Raw genomic sequence first — 15,314 nt, 5'->3', positions numbered from 1 at the left:
CTAGATACCTCTGAACCCCAGTGTGGAGAGATTTTATTAGGCTGGCTTAAGTCAATCCTTAGTTTTCTGTGTGACATTGGACAGAGTCCTGCTTTTCAGTTGAAAAGAAAAATAGTGACATGAATTTATGTGAACCTCAGGGGTCAATGAAGATCTGGAGAAGCAGAGGATAGGATAGTAAGGCCAGCCCGGGTGAGGGCTTAGTCCCCATGACCAGCCCAGTCTGCCAAAGCTCAGGATTTTTCATGCAAATCTAGATTTTTAGGTGTAATCTCTCAATGTGTTATTGTTAGTAGCTAATCCCAATTTCAAAAACTAGAAAGGCCACACGAAGTACTTCCAAGAGTCTCTTGTGTGAAATCTCTTGTGCTGGATTTGGGATTCTTGTGGCCATGACAGCATGCCTGGTCACCTTCCCAGTCTGAACTGAAAGTCTGCGACCTAGAAACAGATGCCCACTCGAGCCCCTCCAGGGACTGGAAGTTCTGAAGATCATAATATGCTTGAGGAGGGGCTGGGGACTCCATCAACAGTAGGAGGGACCTAGGTGTTTGTTGACAGTGCCTCTTGAGCGGTAGGGGCTGGTGCCAAGGGCTAGTTCAGAAAAATCCCCTGGCTTGTAGGATTCCAGGAAAATGATCATTTCCCTCCTCCCCCATGGTCTGTGGTTAAGATCATGCCTCAGCCTTTGGGGACCCAGCTCAGCTCCCAGATTTCACCGCTGTACCCCCTCTGTGCCTGGCCTGTAGCCAAGCCCTTTGGCTGAGTCACACTAGCTGGAGACATGTCTGGCCTCTGCAGGACTCCACCACCAGAAATGAAGGTGGCCTGGGTCTCGTTATCAGGAGCTCAGCAGGGCCCCTGTGTTGTAAATGCAGAACATCAGCACACGCGCGTGCACACAAACACCACTCGAGGTGCTTCATTTGGTCTATGTGGCAGGGTTGAAACTTTGAAGCCCTTGCCAGAATTGAAACATCAGGTGGTTTCACATTAAAATGGGGTTTCCTAGGCTGTCTTGAACAGGAAGTCTTCTGAGGTTGAGTGGCACTGTCCCCTCTGTATGCCAGGCTCCTGGATCAGTGGGTGTCAGGAGCAGCTCGGGCAGCCATCTCTGAAGACTGAAGCAGGAGGATGGCACATTCAAGGGCAGCCTGGATAACTGCACGAGACCGTTCTCAAATGCGAGTCTGGGGGTGCATCTCAGTAGTAAAGCACTTAGGATAAAGAAGGCCCTAGATTCAGCACCCAGTGCCAGCAAAAAGAGGAAACACACAAGTGCGGTGTGTCCCCAAGCCCCTTCTCAGGAGCCGTCCTCCCAGAACTCACAGGCGCCTCAATATATCCCAACTTGTCTAAGCTCCCACCGTCGCTCTCTAGATAGCACCCTTCAGAGACCCCCACAAAGGAAGAGAGTGGGGGATACCTTTGGCCCAGCCTGGGTGACAGTGACAGATCCATGGGACCTAGACTGCTTTTGGTAAGGGGCATTGCCACACCGTCTGGGCTCGTGGATGGAGAGGATCCAGAGGAATTGGGAGCTGCTTTCCTGCAGCAAGCCCACCCCTGTCCTTCCACGGGGCACCTGTCACAGCTTAGGACATTATCTGACCAAAGTCACCTCTCACCATCTAGACGGTGACACTATTTTCCTCAGTCTTCTGGTTAGGGATAGCTCCAGGCCTTGGACCCTCTCTGACTTTAGACTCTGGACTGATGTCAGGGTGAGAGCCCTTCAAGGTGGCAAGCCTAGAAACCATAGTAGCAGGGGATGTACTGGCACTATCTCCCTCCCCATTTGGCCTTCTGTCAAGTCAAGGTGAGCCTTCCGCATTTTGGACCCAGACACAACTTGGCTCTCCTCACAAGGCTGGAGTCAGGCCCGTGCCAGCTGTTGGCTGTTAGTTCTGGGTGCTGTGACCCCATTTCCCTGCCCATCCTGAGCAGTGGGCAGCAGGATGCTCCTGCCTGGCAGGGATGTCCAAATGGTTCTGCCCAAGGCAAGGAGGACTGGCCTGACCTGTCAGTGGAGCCAGCCCTGCCCTCTATGACTTCCTGTTCCTGCCACCTAGCACCTGAGTCAGGGGGCAGGCGCCGAGGGGCAGGGCAAGGGGAGGCCTTGCCAGCCTTTCAGGAGGTGGTTTGAGAGAGCTGGTAAACTTTCAATGCCCCAGTGGAATTCACAGGGTTCTTGTCATGTTCTCTCCTGTGCAGTACAGCGGAAGGCCATAGAGCTCAAGTCCTGTGTTCCTTTGGTTCCTGATTTTCTCAGCCTTTTCTTTCTTAGTCTCTGTGACCCATCTCAGTACCATCTTGCTCCTACCCTGCTTTGTCTAAAGGACACCAAACAGCTGGGGATGGTAGGACAATTTGCCTAAGCATGTATAAGGCCCTGAATTCTGTCCCCAGTGTCACAAAACAAACAAAACGTAACCACCACCTTCTAATTGTTTGTCACCTACTTGGGACAGAACTCCTGATTCACCAAGCCCTGTTTAAACTGGCTCCGCCTACCTGAGTCTCAGTCATCACCCTCATTGCCCGGGTCACCACACACATCACCTTTCTTACCCTCCAAAGCCTTAAGCTCAGACCTGCTACCAGCCTTTTGCACATAATGCTCTTCTTGTCTGGAACACTATCCCCTGTGATATTTGACTTCTGCCTGGCATTAGAATTGAAGAAACACCTCTCCCCAGTGGTCCAGCCAAGACCAACTAGCACCGCCTACTACTACACAACATCCCTTCTTTCATGTGTTTAATTATGGGATTGTGTCTGCCTTGTGCACCAGGCAACTCTGTGCCTTGAGGGTTAGTATGGGGTCTGTAGCACCCTCCTTTATTCATACCAGCAGGTGAGCTAAGGACCGAGCACAGATTAGTTCCTTAAGGGAATGAAGAAATGAGTAAAACCATATGGAAGGTGCAAGGGCTCTAACGTCAACTCCAGTCTTGTAGGTACCGCCCTATCCCTTACTTGCTTTCCACCGTGGTCGACAGGGGTCAGGCTGAGTGGAGACAGGCATCAGTGAGGCCAGCTCACCCTGCCATTCTAAGGTAATTAGGGCCTGTGTTACTCACAGGTTACCAACTTAGGGTTCTCCAAGAAAGTGTGGAGACACTTGGGGGCCCCACCCAGCTCTCCACCCACTCTGTGGTCCCTGGAAGAACACTAGTAGTCAGGGGAGGAGGGAATTGGACAGCTGACACGGAAGGGACCACAAGAGGGATGGAACTCTGGGAGTGTGGCAGAGACCACGACCAGAAGCAAGTGATAAATTGTTACAGCCAGGCGTGGTGGCACGTGCCTTTAATCCCAGCACTTGGGGGGCAGAGGAGAAGGATCTCTGAGTTCAAGGCCAGCCTGGTCCAGTTAGCAAGTTCCAGGGCTACACAGAGAAACCCTGTCTCAAGGAACAAAAACAGAAAAACAAGGTGAAAAGAAGGCTCTCAAGTTCTGTTCTCCCCGGTACTTCTTCCCCAGTAGGAGGAACTACAAGGTGGAGCTCTTGGGCCAGGGACCTGCGCGTGAAGACCTCCAGGGCCCGGAGAGGGAGGCAGGAGTTCTTGGGCTGATGTTGTAGCATCAGGGGCTCCCAGCCCACTGCATTCCCAGATACCACTCCCTCCCACCATGACCTCACCTCAGGAATCTCCTTCCTACTGGCCTGGGCTGTAGCTACCAGGACTCTAAGGAAGCCCAGCAGCTTCAGGGGCCCTTCTCCCCATTGCCTGGTCCAGCTGGGCACAGGGAGTTGGGGTCAGCATGGAGGGCCGTCTGTGCCTCTAAAGTGTAGGGTGATGAGTGGATGGCACCACCCCATCCCTGGAGTAGCTAGAGTAGACCCTACTGTGCCTAGGTTTCAGGGTCCCTGGTTGAAGCATCTACCCCCTTAATCTCCTTGGCTGTGCTGATCTCATAGGTTGACTGAAGCATTCTAAGACATTATGTATATATGAGCTTCTCATGAATGCCTGAGGCAGAGGTCAGGCTTGAGCTCCCAATGCCCATTGGAAGCTCTACAGGGAAACAAAACAGCTGAATGTGTATGTGGGTGAGCGGGAGGGGCTTAGTATAGGGGCAACCAGGAGAAGAGTTTGAGGATTCTGGGGGCCAACCAGATGCAGCTAAAAGGATCAAGTTACTGGTACCTTCTAGGTCCCTGATCTGATGTCACAGGTTGTCAGCCTTCCTGCCATCCCTGATCTACCAGGGATCTACCATCTAGTCCATTGGCCCTCTCTCCCCAGGTCTCTGATACCCCTGCTGGATCCAGACTCCGGGCTATTGGTTCTGGCAGGAAAGGTGAGCAAAAAGCTGGATCGCCCCATCCACTGCCCTCTACGGGCACTACTGAGAATCTCGGCCCTGTGCTGTTTTCTTCCTTGCTGTCCCCTGAAAGAGCAATCGAAAACAGTACAGCCCCATCCTGTGCCATCTTCGCCTAAGCAGCCAAGATGATATGACCTCTAGATCGTCCTCAGGAGGATAAGACCACATGCTGGCTTGCTGTTGGCATGCCATAAATGCCAATGTATATCCTTGGTGCTCACCACACAACACAATGAGCGAGTGAGGGAAAGTCTGCCGAGGCACGGCTCAGCGCAGCGCCCAGTAGGATCCAGGTTCCTAGGTGGTTTCTGCAGCCTACAGCCTGTGGTCAAGTGGGACTTAGGCTCTGTGTGTTCCAGGGTGAGAATCAGCTGTCCTGCTATGAGGTGACGCCACAGCAGCCTGCGCTGAGCCCAGGTGAGCCTTGCTCTCCCTTGCCACCCTGCCACCGGCTCTCTTCCCTCACTGACCTTCCCCCATGGTGTCTTTGGCAGTGACCCAGTGTATTCTGGAGAGTGTACTGCGAGGCGCAGCCCTTGTCCCCCGGCGAGCACTGGCTGTCATGAGTTGTGAGGTGCTCCAAGTCCTGCAGCTGAGTGATACAGCCATCATACCCATCAGCTACCATGTACCTCGAAAAGTGAGAGGGACCTGGACAAGGGATTGGGGGCCTATAGGATTTGGGCCTCACTAACTGACTACCTGTCCCTCACCAGGCTGTGGAGTTCCATGAGGACCTGTTTCCTGACACAGCCGGCTCTGTGCCTGCTTCTGATGCCCACGCCTGGTGGGCTGGGGACAATCAGCAGGTAGGGCCAAGCCTGGCTCATGCTCCTCCTCTTATCCCTGATCTCGGCAATGCCTGGGAAGTCACATTTGGTTCTCAAGTTCATGTCCACCCCTCCAAGGGTCTCCTTCACATCTGGCAGCATGTGCCCCCCCTCAATGCTCTCCCCCCAGGTACAGAAGGTCAGCCTCAACCCAGCCTACCAGCCTCACCCCAGCTTCACTTCCTCCCTGGTGCCCACTATGGAACCACCCCTGGACATGGCCCAGCCTGCAGAGATGCCCAGAGCTGACACAGACCCAAGTGTAAGTACCAAGTCACCTCCCCACAGCTAATAAGACACCACAGTAGGGTGGTGAAGCGGTTCTATCCACCTGCCAAAAAGCCTTGATGATCCTCTTTAGCTGTCATGACAGAGATGGGGGAGTGTTGCAGCACAGTAAAGAACTGAGCATCGTATTCTAAGCTGAGCAGGTGTTAAAGAAACAGGGCTGGCTGGGCAGTGGTGGCGCACACCTTTAATCCGAGCACTCAGGAGGCAGAGGCAGGTGGATCTCCGTGAGTTCCAGGCCAGCCTGTATTGCAGAGTGAGTTCTACGGCAGCAAGAACAGCTATTTGAACAAAACAAACAAAAAGAAGCAGGGTTGTTCTTGAAATGCTAGCAGCTGTAACTCTTGACGTAGGTCTCCCACAAGCTGGAAGGCAGGAGTGGCCATCCCTGTCCCCTTGGCCTAAAGTTCATTCCCTCTTTTGATGCCACCTGACTCAACTCAGCAGGGTCATGCCCAGCCTACTGTCCAGAAGCCCAGAGGAGCCCTGAGCAGTGGCCCAGGGAGTTGGCCAGCTGTCCCCTTTCTGCTTGGTTAGTGCACCCAGGGATCACTGGCTGACCAAGTCCTTCCCTCTAGGAGGGCTTCTCCTCCCCTCCCAGCTCACTGATCTCGCCCTCCACACCATCCAGTCTGGGGCCTTCACTCTCCAGCACCAGCGGCATTGGTACCAGCCCCAGTCAGCGGTCACTCCAGAGTCTTCTGGGTAAGCTGCTCAGACCCTGAGAACAGACCCTGCATAGACTAACCCAGGCTCCTGCTGTTAGGACTACTGCTTTCCCAGCTGGAGAGGAACATGGGCAAGCTTTTTTGGACAAGTTGTATATGCCAACCCCACAGAGGCCTACCTGGGCCCACACCAGGCTCCTCCCAATGATGAGGACAGCGGGTGGCCAAGACGAGGTACAGATGCACAGATGCAGTATCCTCACCCTTGACTGTGTCCCTACCACCCCCAGGCCCCAGTTCTAAATTCCGCCATGCTCAGGGCACCGTCCTCCACCGAGACAGCCACATCACCAACCTTAAGGGACTCAACCTCACGACCCCTGGCGAGAGCGACGGCTTCTGCGCCAACCGACTGCGTGTGGCTGTGCCCCTGCTCAGCAGCGGCGGGCAGGTGGCTGTGCTTGAGGTAAGGGCCCTGTGGCTGTGCCCCTGCTCAGCAGTGGCAGGCAGGTAGCTGTGCTTCAGGTCCCTATAGTAGGCAAGAACAGGACACTAAGGGTCTACCCCAATTCACTGAGCGAGACCATGCATCAGGCACCTGCCCAGCATACCCTCTAACCAGCTCAGCTGCCTCATGTGGTAGGTGCCATTTTTATTCCCATTTTTCAGATGAGAGTGAAGAAGTTCAGAGAGGTGTAGTGATCTGACCTGGTCACACAGCTTCGTAAGTGGAGTAGGATTCAAACCCAAGCGACCTGAGCCCCAAGCCTGAGCTCCTTCCACCCTTCCACGCTGCTGTGCCCTCACTTTCTGGGGCCTCACAGTGGGCACTTGGGGCTCAGCACAAGTTGTCCAAGGCAGAGAGCTTGGGCCACCCAGCAGTGGGGGCCTATGTCATTCTGTTGTAGAAGGCGGGCCCAGGCATCTGTTTTCCTGGGATGGGCTCTCTTGCCTGGTTCTGATTGCGTTGGGGTGGGGGTTCCTCCTACAGCTACAAAAGCCAGGCCGCCTGCCTGACACGGCATTGCCCACACTGCAGAATGGGACAGCTGTAATGGATCTGGCCTGGGATCCCTTTGACCCACACCGTCTTGCTGTGGGTAAGGAGCCTGGGTGCCCAGAGTTGAGAAGGTTCCAGGTCATGAGTGGGCAGGGAAGCCAGGTATCTCCAGATCTCCAGTGAAGATATACTCCTTTTTCCATAGCTGGGGAGGATGCCCGGATCCGACTATGGCGAGTGCCCCCTGGAGGCCTTGAGAATGTTCTCACCACACCTGAGACTGTGCTCACAGGTTAGAGGGCCCTGATAAAGCCAGGTGGGGCAATGACTTCCCAGGGCTGACTCAGCATCACCTTCTGGTCCTCTCTAGGCCACACAGAAAAGATCTACTCTCTGCGTTTCCATCCCCTGGCTGCTGACGTACTTGCTTCCACTTCCTATGACCTGACCATTCGCATCTGGGACCTTCAGGCTGGAACTGAGCAGCTGAGGCTGCAGGGCCATCAGGACCAGGTAGGACAGCTGCAGAGGCAGGGGCCTAGCCCTGAGAGCAGAGGCCTCCATTATGCCCTTGTTTGTCCCTAGATCTTTAGCTTGGCCTGGAGTCCAGATGGACAGAAGCTGGCCACTGTATGCAAGGATGGGCATGTACGGGTGTATGAACCCCGGAGCAGCCTTGTACCCTTACAGGTGAGTGTGCATGGTCTGGGGGTTGGGGAACCTCAGGGTCTACACACCCATCAGCAGCCCTATACCCCTGCAGGTAAGCATGTAGGAACTGGGGGAAAGGGCTCAGAGTCTGTGAGCCCTGGAGCAGCCTGCATTCCAATAAGTGAGCACCTTTGAGCTAAAAGTGTCCCTTCTATCCATTTGGAGGGGACTTTGACTGAGTTTCGTGTGATGTATCTCTACAGGAAGGTCCGGGACCTGAAGGAGGCCGCGGAGCCCGCATTGTCTGGGTGTGTGATGGTCGCTGTTTGCTGGTGTCTGGCTTTGACAGGTGAGGACTCTGGGACCACCATCCCTAGGCTTTATCAGTTCACCTGATCTGTCAGCCAGGCGTGATAGAGAACACTTTAAATCCCAGCATAGGATCTCTGAATTTGAGGAGTTCAAGGACAACCAGGACTACATTAAATTGAGAGACCCTGTCTCAAAATAAAACAATAAAGTTGGGTGGTGGTGGCACACACCTTTAATCCTAGCACTCGGGAGGCAGAGGCAGGTGATCTCACTGAGTTCGAGGCCAGCCTGGTCTACAAAGTAAGCTCCAGGACAGCCAAGACAATTACACAAAGAAACCCTGTCTTGAAAGAAAAACAAAACAAAAGACAATAAAATAAAACAAAAACTCTGCCCAGCCCTCAGTAGATGTATAGATAAATGGATCAGTATATGTATGCTCTGGTGGGTAAAGAGATACATTTGTCAGTGATTAGACAGACAGACAGACGGGTAGGCAGTCAGATGGGAGAAAGTGTCGGGGAGGGAATATGTGTTAACAGGATTCAGAGGGTGAGGCCCAGGAATCCATGCCTGATGAAGACCAGGTAGAGCACAGAGCACAGAGCCAGGTGTGCAGGAGAGGCCTGAGGGGCGGACATCAGGCTCTATAGATGATGGGGTGGGGGGAACCTCCCAAGAGAGGGATCAGAGGAGCTCAGTCATTCAGGCATGAGAAGAAAGGCTGGGCCGCTGGAGCTGAGGGCAGCACAGCTCAGGGGAGGGGTCCAGACAGAGGTGCAGCAGACCAGGACAGACACTGGGGTCAGGACTGTATAGAGGACAAGAGGGAGGCAAGAGGAGGCCCATCCAGGCACTTCTAAGGGCTAGACTCCTCTCCCTATGGACTGCTGGCCTGTAGGCTTTCCAGCCCAGACAGGAACAGGGTCCCTGTGGGAGTTGTTGCTCTAGCCCAGGCTTCTTAAGGATCTATTCTACCCCTGACTCCCTGGCAGCCGAAGTGAACGCCAGCTACAGTTGTACATGGCTGATGCCCTAGCAGACGGCCCCTCAGCAGTGCTGGGTCTCGATGTAGCTCCCTCAACCCTGCTTCCAAGCTATGACCCTGATACTGGCCTGGTGCTTCTCACTGGCAAGGTTGGCTGGGATGGACTGCCTGGGTGTGGGGCAGGGCAGGGTCTGGTGTAGCTGGCTGCTTCCCTTCCATACCCCACCTCTGTCCTCCAGGGTGATACCCGTGTGTTCCTGTATGAGGTGCTCCCAGAGGCCCCTTTCTTCTTGGAGTGCAACAGCTTCACATCATCTGACCCTCACAAGGTGATGTCTCTTTTAATTTCTGTCCCCAAGTTGGACTGTTAGCGTCCCATGCCCCCTTGTGGTCATATGCAGAAGTGCAGGAGCCAATGGGGGTCAAGGGAGTCAAGGTCCTGTCTAGAGAGCCAAGTCCAGTAGCGCGTTTAGCTGACCGGAATAATCCAAGAGTTTTGAGAGCTGGCTTATATTCAGCCTTTACTAAAAATTAAACTAAGGTCAAGTTATATAACCAGGCATGATGGATGACACAAACCTGTCATCCCAGCACTCTGGAGGTCATGAGTTGTGACAACCTGGGTGCTATAGTAAAACTCCGGTTCAATCAAGCAAAGAAATCCAAGGGAACAAATTCCATTTCATTGTTTGCTTACCTTAATGTGGTATGCACATGAATTAAACTCATGCAGGGGACCTGTCCCACAATGGCTTGTGGATTACTGCTTTAAGTACTGCTTAAAGTGGGACATGGTGGGACTTTGTCCTCTGTAGAGATAGGCCAGTGATACATGTCTGGTCTTTCCCCCGTAAAAACTAGTTGTCCCCACCGGCAGCACACCACTACTGTCTTAATTACTGTTCTATTGCTGTGAAGAGACACCATGACCAAGACAGCTGAGAAAAGAAATCATTAATTGTAGACTTGCTTATTGTTTCAGAGGGCAAGTCCATGACCTTTATGGCGGGGGGAGGGGGATGGCAGCAGGCAGAGAGAGGGAGAGCTAACTGTGGAATGGCGTGGGTTTTCAAAACCCTAAAGCCCATCCCTAGTAACATACCTCCTAATCCTCCCTAAATAGTTCTATCACCAGAGGACCAAGCATTCAAATATCTGAGCCTATGGGGACCATTCTCATTCAGCCCACTGCAGCTACCGAAGGAGGCCGTGGTCCTCCTGGCCTAAGTGAGGAATTCTGCTATCTTAGTGTGCCCCATGTCCAATTAGGAGCTCTTGGCTCTACTTTCTACTTCCTTACTCCTCCTAGGGCTTTGTCCTTCTGCCCAAGACGGAGTGTGACATTCGGGAAGTGGAGTTTGCCCGATGCCTGCGGTTACGCCAGACCTCCCTGGAGCCTATTGCTTTCCGGCTGCCCCGAGTCAGGGTGAGTTTGGGTCAAGGACTCAATCTCTTCCTTTTGTGGCTGACCAGGGACCCAGGAATTTAGGTTCTTATCTGTTCTTTCATCCAAAGCTTCCCACTGTCTACTTTTTGGGAACACCTACTTCTATATTCTACTGAAATTTTGCAAAGCATGTGATTGCCTGTGTGGATGTGGCCAGGTCTCATGGTCCTGGGCCCCTGGTCAGTGTCTCATGATAACCCCCTTTTCCTCTACAGAAAGAATTCTTCCAGGATGATGTGTTCCCGGACACAGCTGTGAGCTGGGAGCCAGTACTCAGTGCCAAAGCCTGGCTGGGGGGTGCTAATGGACAGCCCCAGCTACTGAGTTTGCAGCCCCCTGGCATGACCCCAGGTTGAGTAAGGGATAAAATGGGGAGACAGTGGGGGAGAGGGAATCTGGACAGGAATGGGAGGAAGGAGCAGAATGTCCAAGTACAGTCCTTCGTTTCTGCTGCCACATAGAGACCTGGCTCACCTAAGGATGGCTGGACATGCCTTCAGACACAGTCTCTGAACCCCAGGAGGGCAAATCCTGTGGTTTATGTTTTATCCTAGTACACATGCATATCTAAACACACACACACACACACACACACACACACACACACACACGTTGTGTACTCAACACATGTACTTTTTTTTTGAGACAGGGTTTCTCTGTGTGACAGCTCTGGCTGTCCTAGAACTCTATTTGTAGACCATGCTGGCCTTGAACTCACAGAGATCCTCCTGCCTCTGCCTGCCACTACCTGACTCACATGCATACTCTTACAAATATATATTTGGGGCAGGTCTGTGAACAGGGTCTTTGATACTTGTTAATGCCACTTCTTTGATCTCTGCCAGAGAATCTCCTAGGAGTTGATTCTAAACAGGGCCTTCTTTGATGCTTGTCCTTGCTCCACCCCAGTGAGCCAAGCCCCCCGTGAGGCCCCTGCCCGAAGAGCCCCATCCTCAGCACAGTACTTGGAAGAGAAGTCTGACGAACAAAAAAAGGAAGAGGTGGGCATGGGAGAGGGCCAGCAGTGCTGTGCAGATACGGGAGAGAGGGCTGTGCTGTGCAGACACAGGAGAGAGGGCTGTGCTGTGCAGACATGGGAGAGAGGGCTGTGCTGTGCAGACACAGGAGAGAGGGCTGTGCTGTGCAGACACGGGAGAGAGTGCTGTGCTGTGCTGTGCTATGCTGTGCAGACACGGGAGAGAGGGCTGTGCTGTGCTGTGCTGTGCAGTGTCCTCCATGTGCTGAGTTACCTGCCAGGTCACCAGCCCCAACCCAGATGGCAAGACAAGCCATGTGTCACACTTGTTTCCACACTAGACTTTGGGGAAGGGTCATACCCAGGGGCCTGCTGCTGTCCCCAAGGCACAGGAAGCCAGGGAGAGCAGCAAGGCACACACATATTAGACAGCCCTTGTCCAGCCAAAGATAAAGATTGGTGACCTAAGCCTATGGTGATTCTGGTGCACATTTGAGCCTTTGAGGCAGTGCTCTTGAGGAGACAGAGCTCCTGTATCTGGTACCACACTGCAGTCTCTTGTCCCTGACACTTTTCCTGTCTTTGCATCTTCTACAATAAAAACCCATCAACCTTGCCAGGGTTCTAATCGAAATGACTCTTTTGCAGCATTATTGGTGTTAAAAATGGGGTTTTAAGCTAGTAAGGTCAGGGAATCATTTCTTTCAGTGCCTCCCCTATCTCCCTTCACAGCTGCTTAACGCTATGGTGGCGAAGCTGGGAAACAGAGAGGACCCATTGCCCCAGGACTCCTTTGAAGGGGTGGATGAAGACGAGTGGGTGAGTGACAGCTGGCCCCAGCTTCTGTAGCCAACAGCACTGTTCCTCCTGTAAATGCCGTGGCTCGCACCCTCCCTCCCTAGGCCCTCTTAACTCCTGCCTCCTGGTTTCTCACCCCAGGACTAGCCTGCACGCCAGGCACCCCTGGCCTCAACTGCCACTGCCACCTCCTAGGACCACCTGCTGCCCTCCACGCCTTGCATCTCTGCAAACTGGACAGTGCTGCTTTGGCCCTGGCAGGCACATCGAGCCCAGGAGCCCTGGGTTTCCTGCAGGCCCAGGCACTTCCACTGCTGCTGGGCCCACTGCAACTCCAGGGACTTTCTGCTCCCCTCCCCTGCGGGCCAGCTGTTAGCCCAGCTGCCTGCTAGCATGTGACACCAGTGGGTGGGAAGGGGATGCCAGTGGCATGTCTCTGGGCCAACCCCGGATGCCTTGTCTCTCCTAGTCTCTCTGCTGGCTTCATCTAACATCGTCAGTTACTACATGCCAACCTGTCTTGCCTGCTGCCCCAGCTCCAGTCAAGGACATTGGGGGCTGGTCCCCCACCAGGCTGTTGGGAGCAGCTTTATCCTCAGGGGCCTAGGACCATTTGCCCTGCTTCCCTTGGCTTGAGGCCAGGAGAAAGGGTCTTGCAGAGCTAACAGCTTCATTACAGTGGTGTGAACCCCACAGCCAGCCTATCCATGCTCTGGATGTTTTCATCAATTAAACTTTTCTAAGTTGGTGCCTCTCGTGCTGATCTCTGGGAGTCTAGAAAGAAGGGGACAGAATATGAGTGAGAGAACTTTGGTTCTGGGCTGTCCCGCGCTACCGTCTCGCCCGCAAGAACGACGCGGGACACTTAGGATTCTTCTGCAGTAAAGCTTTATGCGTCTTGAGAGGGAGAGCATAAGCTTACATGGCGGAGACCCAGAATGAGGGGAACCCAGCCCTTATAAAGGAAACAGTCCTCGCTTCTGACGTGTCACTCTTGGATTGGTCCGCTGCCCATTATCCCAGATGATGCCTCGGGAGTAGGCAGGGACGCAGCGGTAGAGAGTTAACAAGCACATGCGCTGGGATTAAAGGCGTGTGCTACATCACCTTGAACTCACAGAGATCTGCCTGTCTCTGCTTCCCAGGCATTGGGACCAAAGGCGTGTACTACCACACCTTGAGGTCACAGAGGTCAATCTCTACCTTTGTTCCTAGAAGCAATGGAGAATGTGGTCCGGCCCTCCACACTGGGCTCCTTCATACTGGTTTTATTTTGCTCCATTTACTTTGTAATGATCAGCTGATCATAGCTTTGTCCTAGGGAACCAGGCCATGCATAGGAAAGCAGCTATGAGGAAATCTGTGAACTGCCTCGGGGGGCGGGACAAGGAGTGTGTCAAGGCAAGGAGCCGAGAGGAGATACTTGTGTTCTTTGAAACTGAAAACTAAGACCTAAAGGAGCCAAGCACAAGCAAAAGGAAGTTGAGCAGTGTACCTGGGTAAGAGAGAATGTGGAGAGCTAGAGGGAAGGAAGGAAAGAATGGGCAGTGGGCTAGAGCAGGGGTTCTCAATCTGTGGGTCACTTAAGACCACAGATATTTACATTGTGATTCACAACAGCAGCAAATTACAGTTACAAAGCAGCAACCCACCACAACATGAGGAACTGTATTAAAGGTCACAGCATTAGGAAGGTTGAGAACTACTGGTCTGGAGGAATCTGACTTAAATCCATTCACCAAACACCTATAAATGTCCATTGCATGCCAGACAGCCTTCCAGGCTTGATAGCTAAGAGTAAACACATAAATGTTCTGGCCACTGAGAGTTCATACTCTAGTGAGAAGGCATAGCAATAAATGATGAAGATAAAAATATTAAATTATTTAAATTCATTATTTATTAATTATTAACTATTGGATTATTTTACAAAAGGAATTATGTCATAGAGCAGCAACCCTTTAATACAGTTCCTTGTGTTATGGTGACTCCCAACCATAAAATTATTTTTGTTGCTACTTCTTAATTGTAATTTTGCTACTGTTATGAACTGCAATGTAAATATTTTTGGAGAAAGAGGTTTGCTAAGGAAATTTCGACCCACAGGGTGAGAACCACTGTTGTAGAGAATGAGAGCTTCAAGAAAAGCAATAGAGCAAATGGAGCCTGAGGGGATAAAGCAGTCACGAGAGACCACATTTAGTTCTGATTCTATAGAATGTCCAGAGCAGACATGGACACAGTTTTCAGAGTAGGGAAGGGACTGCCGGGTGGAAATGGCCTGAACGAGACGGTGGCGATGGCAGAACTGAATTGTGCACTCAAAAAGGTGGAACTGTTTGGTGTGTGGATTATGAACAGACCAGAGAAGACCTTGTGAGGACCTGAAGAGAAGAGATATCCCTCTGCAAGCCAATCAGAGAAATTTAAATAAAAAACAAATCTGGCAACATGATCATCTTGGACATAAAGATTCCATAACCAGCTAGGTGGTGATGCACGCCTTATCCCAGCACTCAGGAGGCTGAGGTAAGAAGATCTCTTGAGTTCAAGGCCAGACTGGTCTACAGAGTTCCAGGACAGGACTACACAGAGCAACCCTATCTCGACACCACTGTCCCCCAGAAAAAGGATTCCAGAACCATCAGAAAATAAAATAAACATCTGTTGTTTAAAGCACACCCCAGACCCTCCAAAGCAGAACAGCGTGGTGGGCGCATCAGTGTTGTGGGGGAACTTGAGAAGATGGTTTTGGATTACATACTTGAGGTGGGTGGGGACGGGACGAGCCTGTCGGGTATCTAGGAGTTTCACAAGCAGGAGAAATCAGCAATTAAACCTATTTTGAAGTACCTAGTTTTCTCAAGTATTTCAGAGGATTTGACATCCATTCCTATATTACTTTGGCTTATTTTATATGATGGCTTCTTCTTAAATTTTCGGGAAAATGAAGGAAAGAAGCTTGGTGCACCAGTACCCACCCAGGGTCTAGAGCCGCCCACGCTCGCACCGCAGTCTTCT

At 52.3% G+C, this 15,314-nt stretch overlaps 1 protein-coding gene across 2 annotated transcripts in view; it reads left to right on the top strand.

The window, feature by feature from the left end:
• Coro7 (coronin 7) overlaps positions 1-13,041 on the top strand; it is a 53,002-nt gene extending 39,961 nt beyond the window's left edge. The window contains exons 10-28 of one of the 2 annotated variants that reach the window (XM_085694643.2): positions 4,254-4,308; positions 4,695-4,752; positions 4,830-4,975; positions 5,052-5,144; positions 5,296-5,427; positions 6,032-6,158; positions 6,412-6,587; positions 7,113-7,221; positions 7,327-7,413; positions 7,492-7,634; positions 7,707-7,811; positions 8,036-8,121; positions 9,080-9,221; positions 9,312-9,401; positions 10,382-10,498; positions 10,735-10,870; positions 11,429-11,520; positions 12,228-12,314; positions 12,763-13,041. In XM_085694643.2, the coding sequence (XP_085550769.2) occupies positions 4,254-4,308; positions 4,695-4,752; positions 4,830-4,975; positions 5,052-5,144; positions 5,296-5,427; positions 6,032-6,158; positions 6,412-6,587; positions 7,113-7,221; positions 7,327-7,413; positions 7,492-7,634; positions 7,707-7,811; positions 8,036-8,121; positions 9,080-9,221; positions 9,312-9,401; positions 10,382-10,498; positions 10,735-10,870; positions 11,429-11,520; positions 12,228-12,314; positions 12,763-12,900 (2,119 nt within the window). In that variant the 3' untranslated portion in view covers positions 12,901-13,041. Of the gene's footprint in view, positions 1-4,253; positions 4,309-4,694; positions 4,753-4,829; positions 4,976-5,051; positions 5,145-5,295; positions 5,428-6,031; positions 6,159-6,411; positions 6,588-7,112; positions 7,222-7,326; positions 7,414-7,491; positions 7,635-7,706; positions 7,812-8,035; positions 8,122-9,079; positions 9,222-9,311; positions 9,402-10,381; positions 10,499-10,734; positions 10,871-11,428; positions 11,521-12,227; positions 12,315-12,434 lie in introns of both variants that reach the window. The other variant, XM_085694644.2, reaches the window with a different exon arrangement.
• Positions 13,042-15,314: the final 2,273 nt, after the last annotated feature.

Source organism: Myodes glareolus, chromosome 9, assembly GCF_982192425.1.
Source record: "Myodes glareolus chromosome 9, mMyoGla1.1, whole genome shotgun sequence".
Taxonomy (NCBI): Eukaryota; Metazoa; Chordata; class Mammalia; order Rodentia; family Cricetidae; genus Myodes; species Myodes glareolus.
Note: the sequence above shows the minus strand (reverse complement) of the source record. Positions and strands in the feature narration are given on the sequence as shown.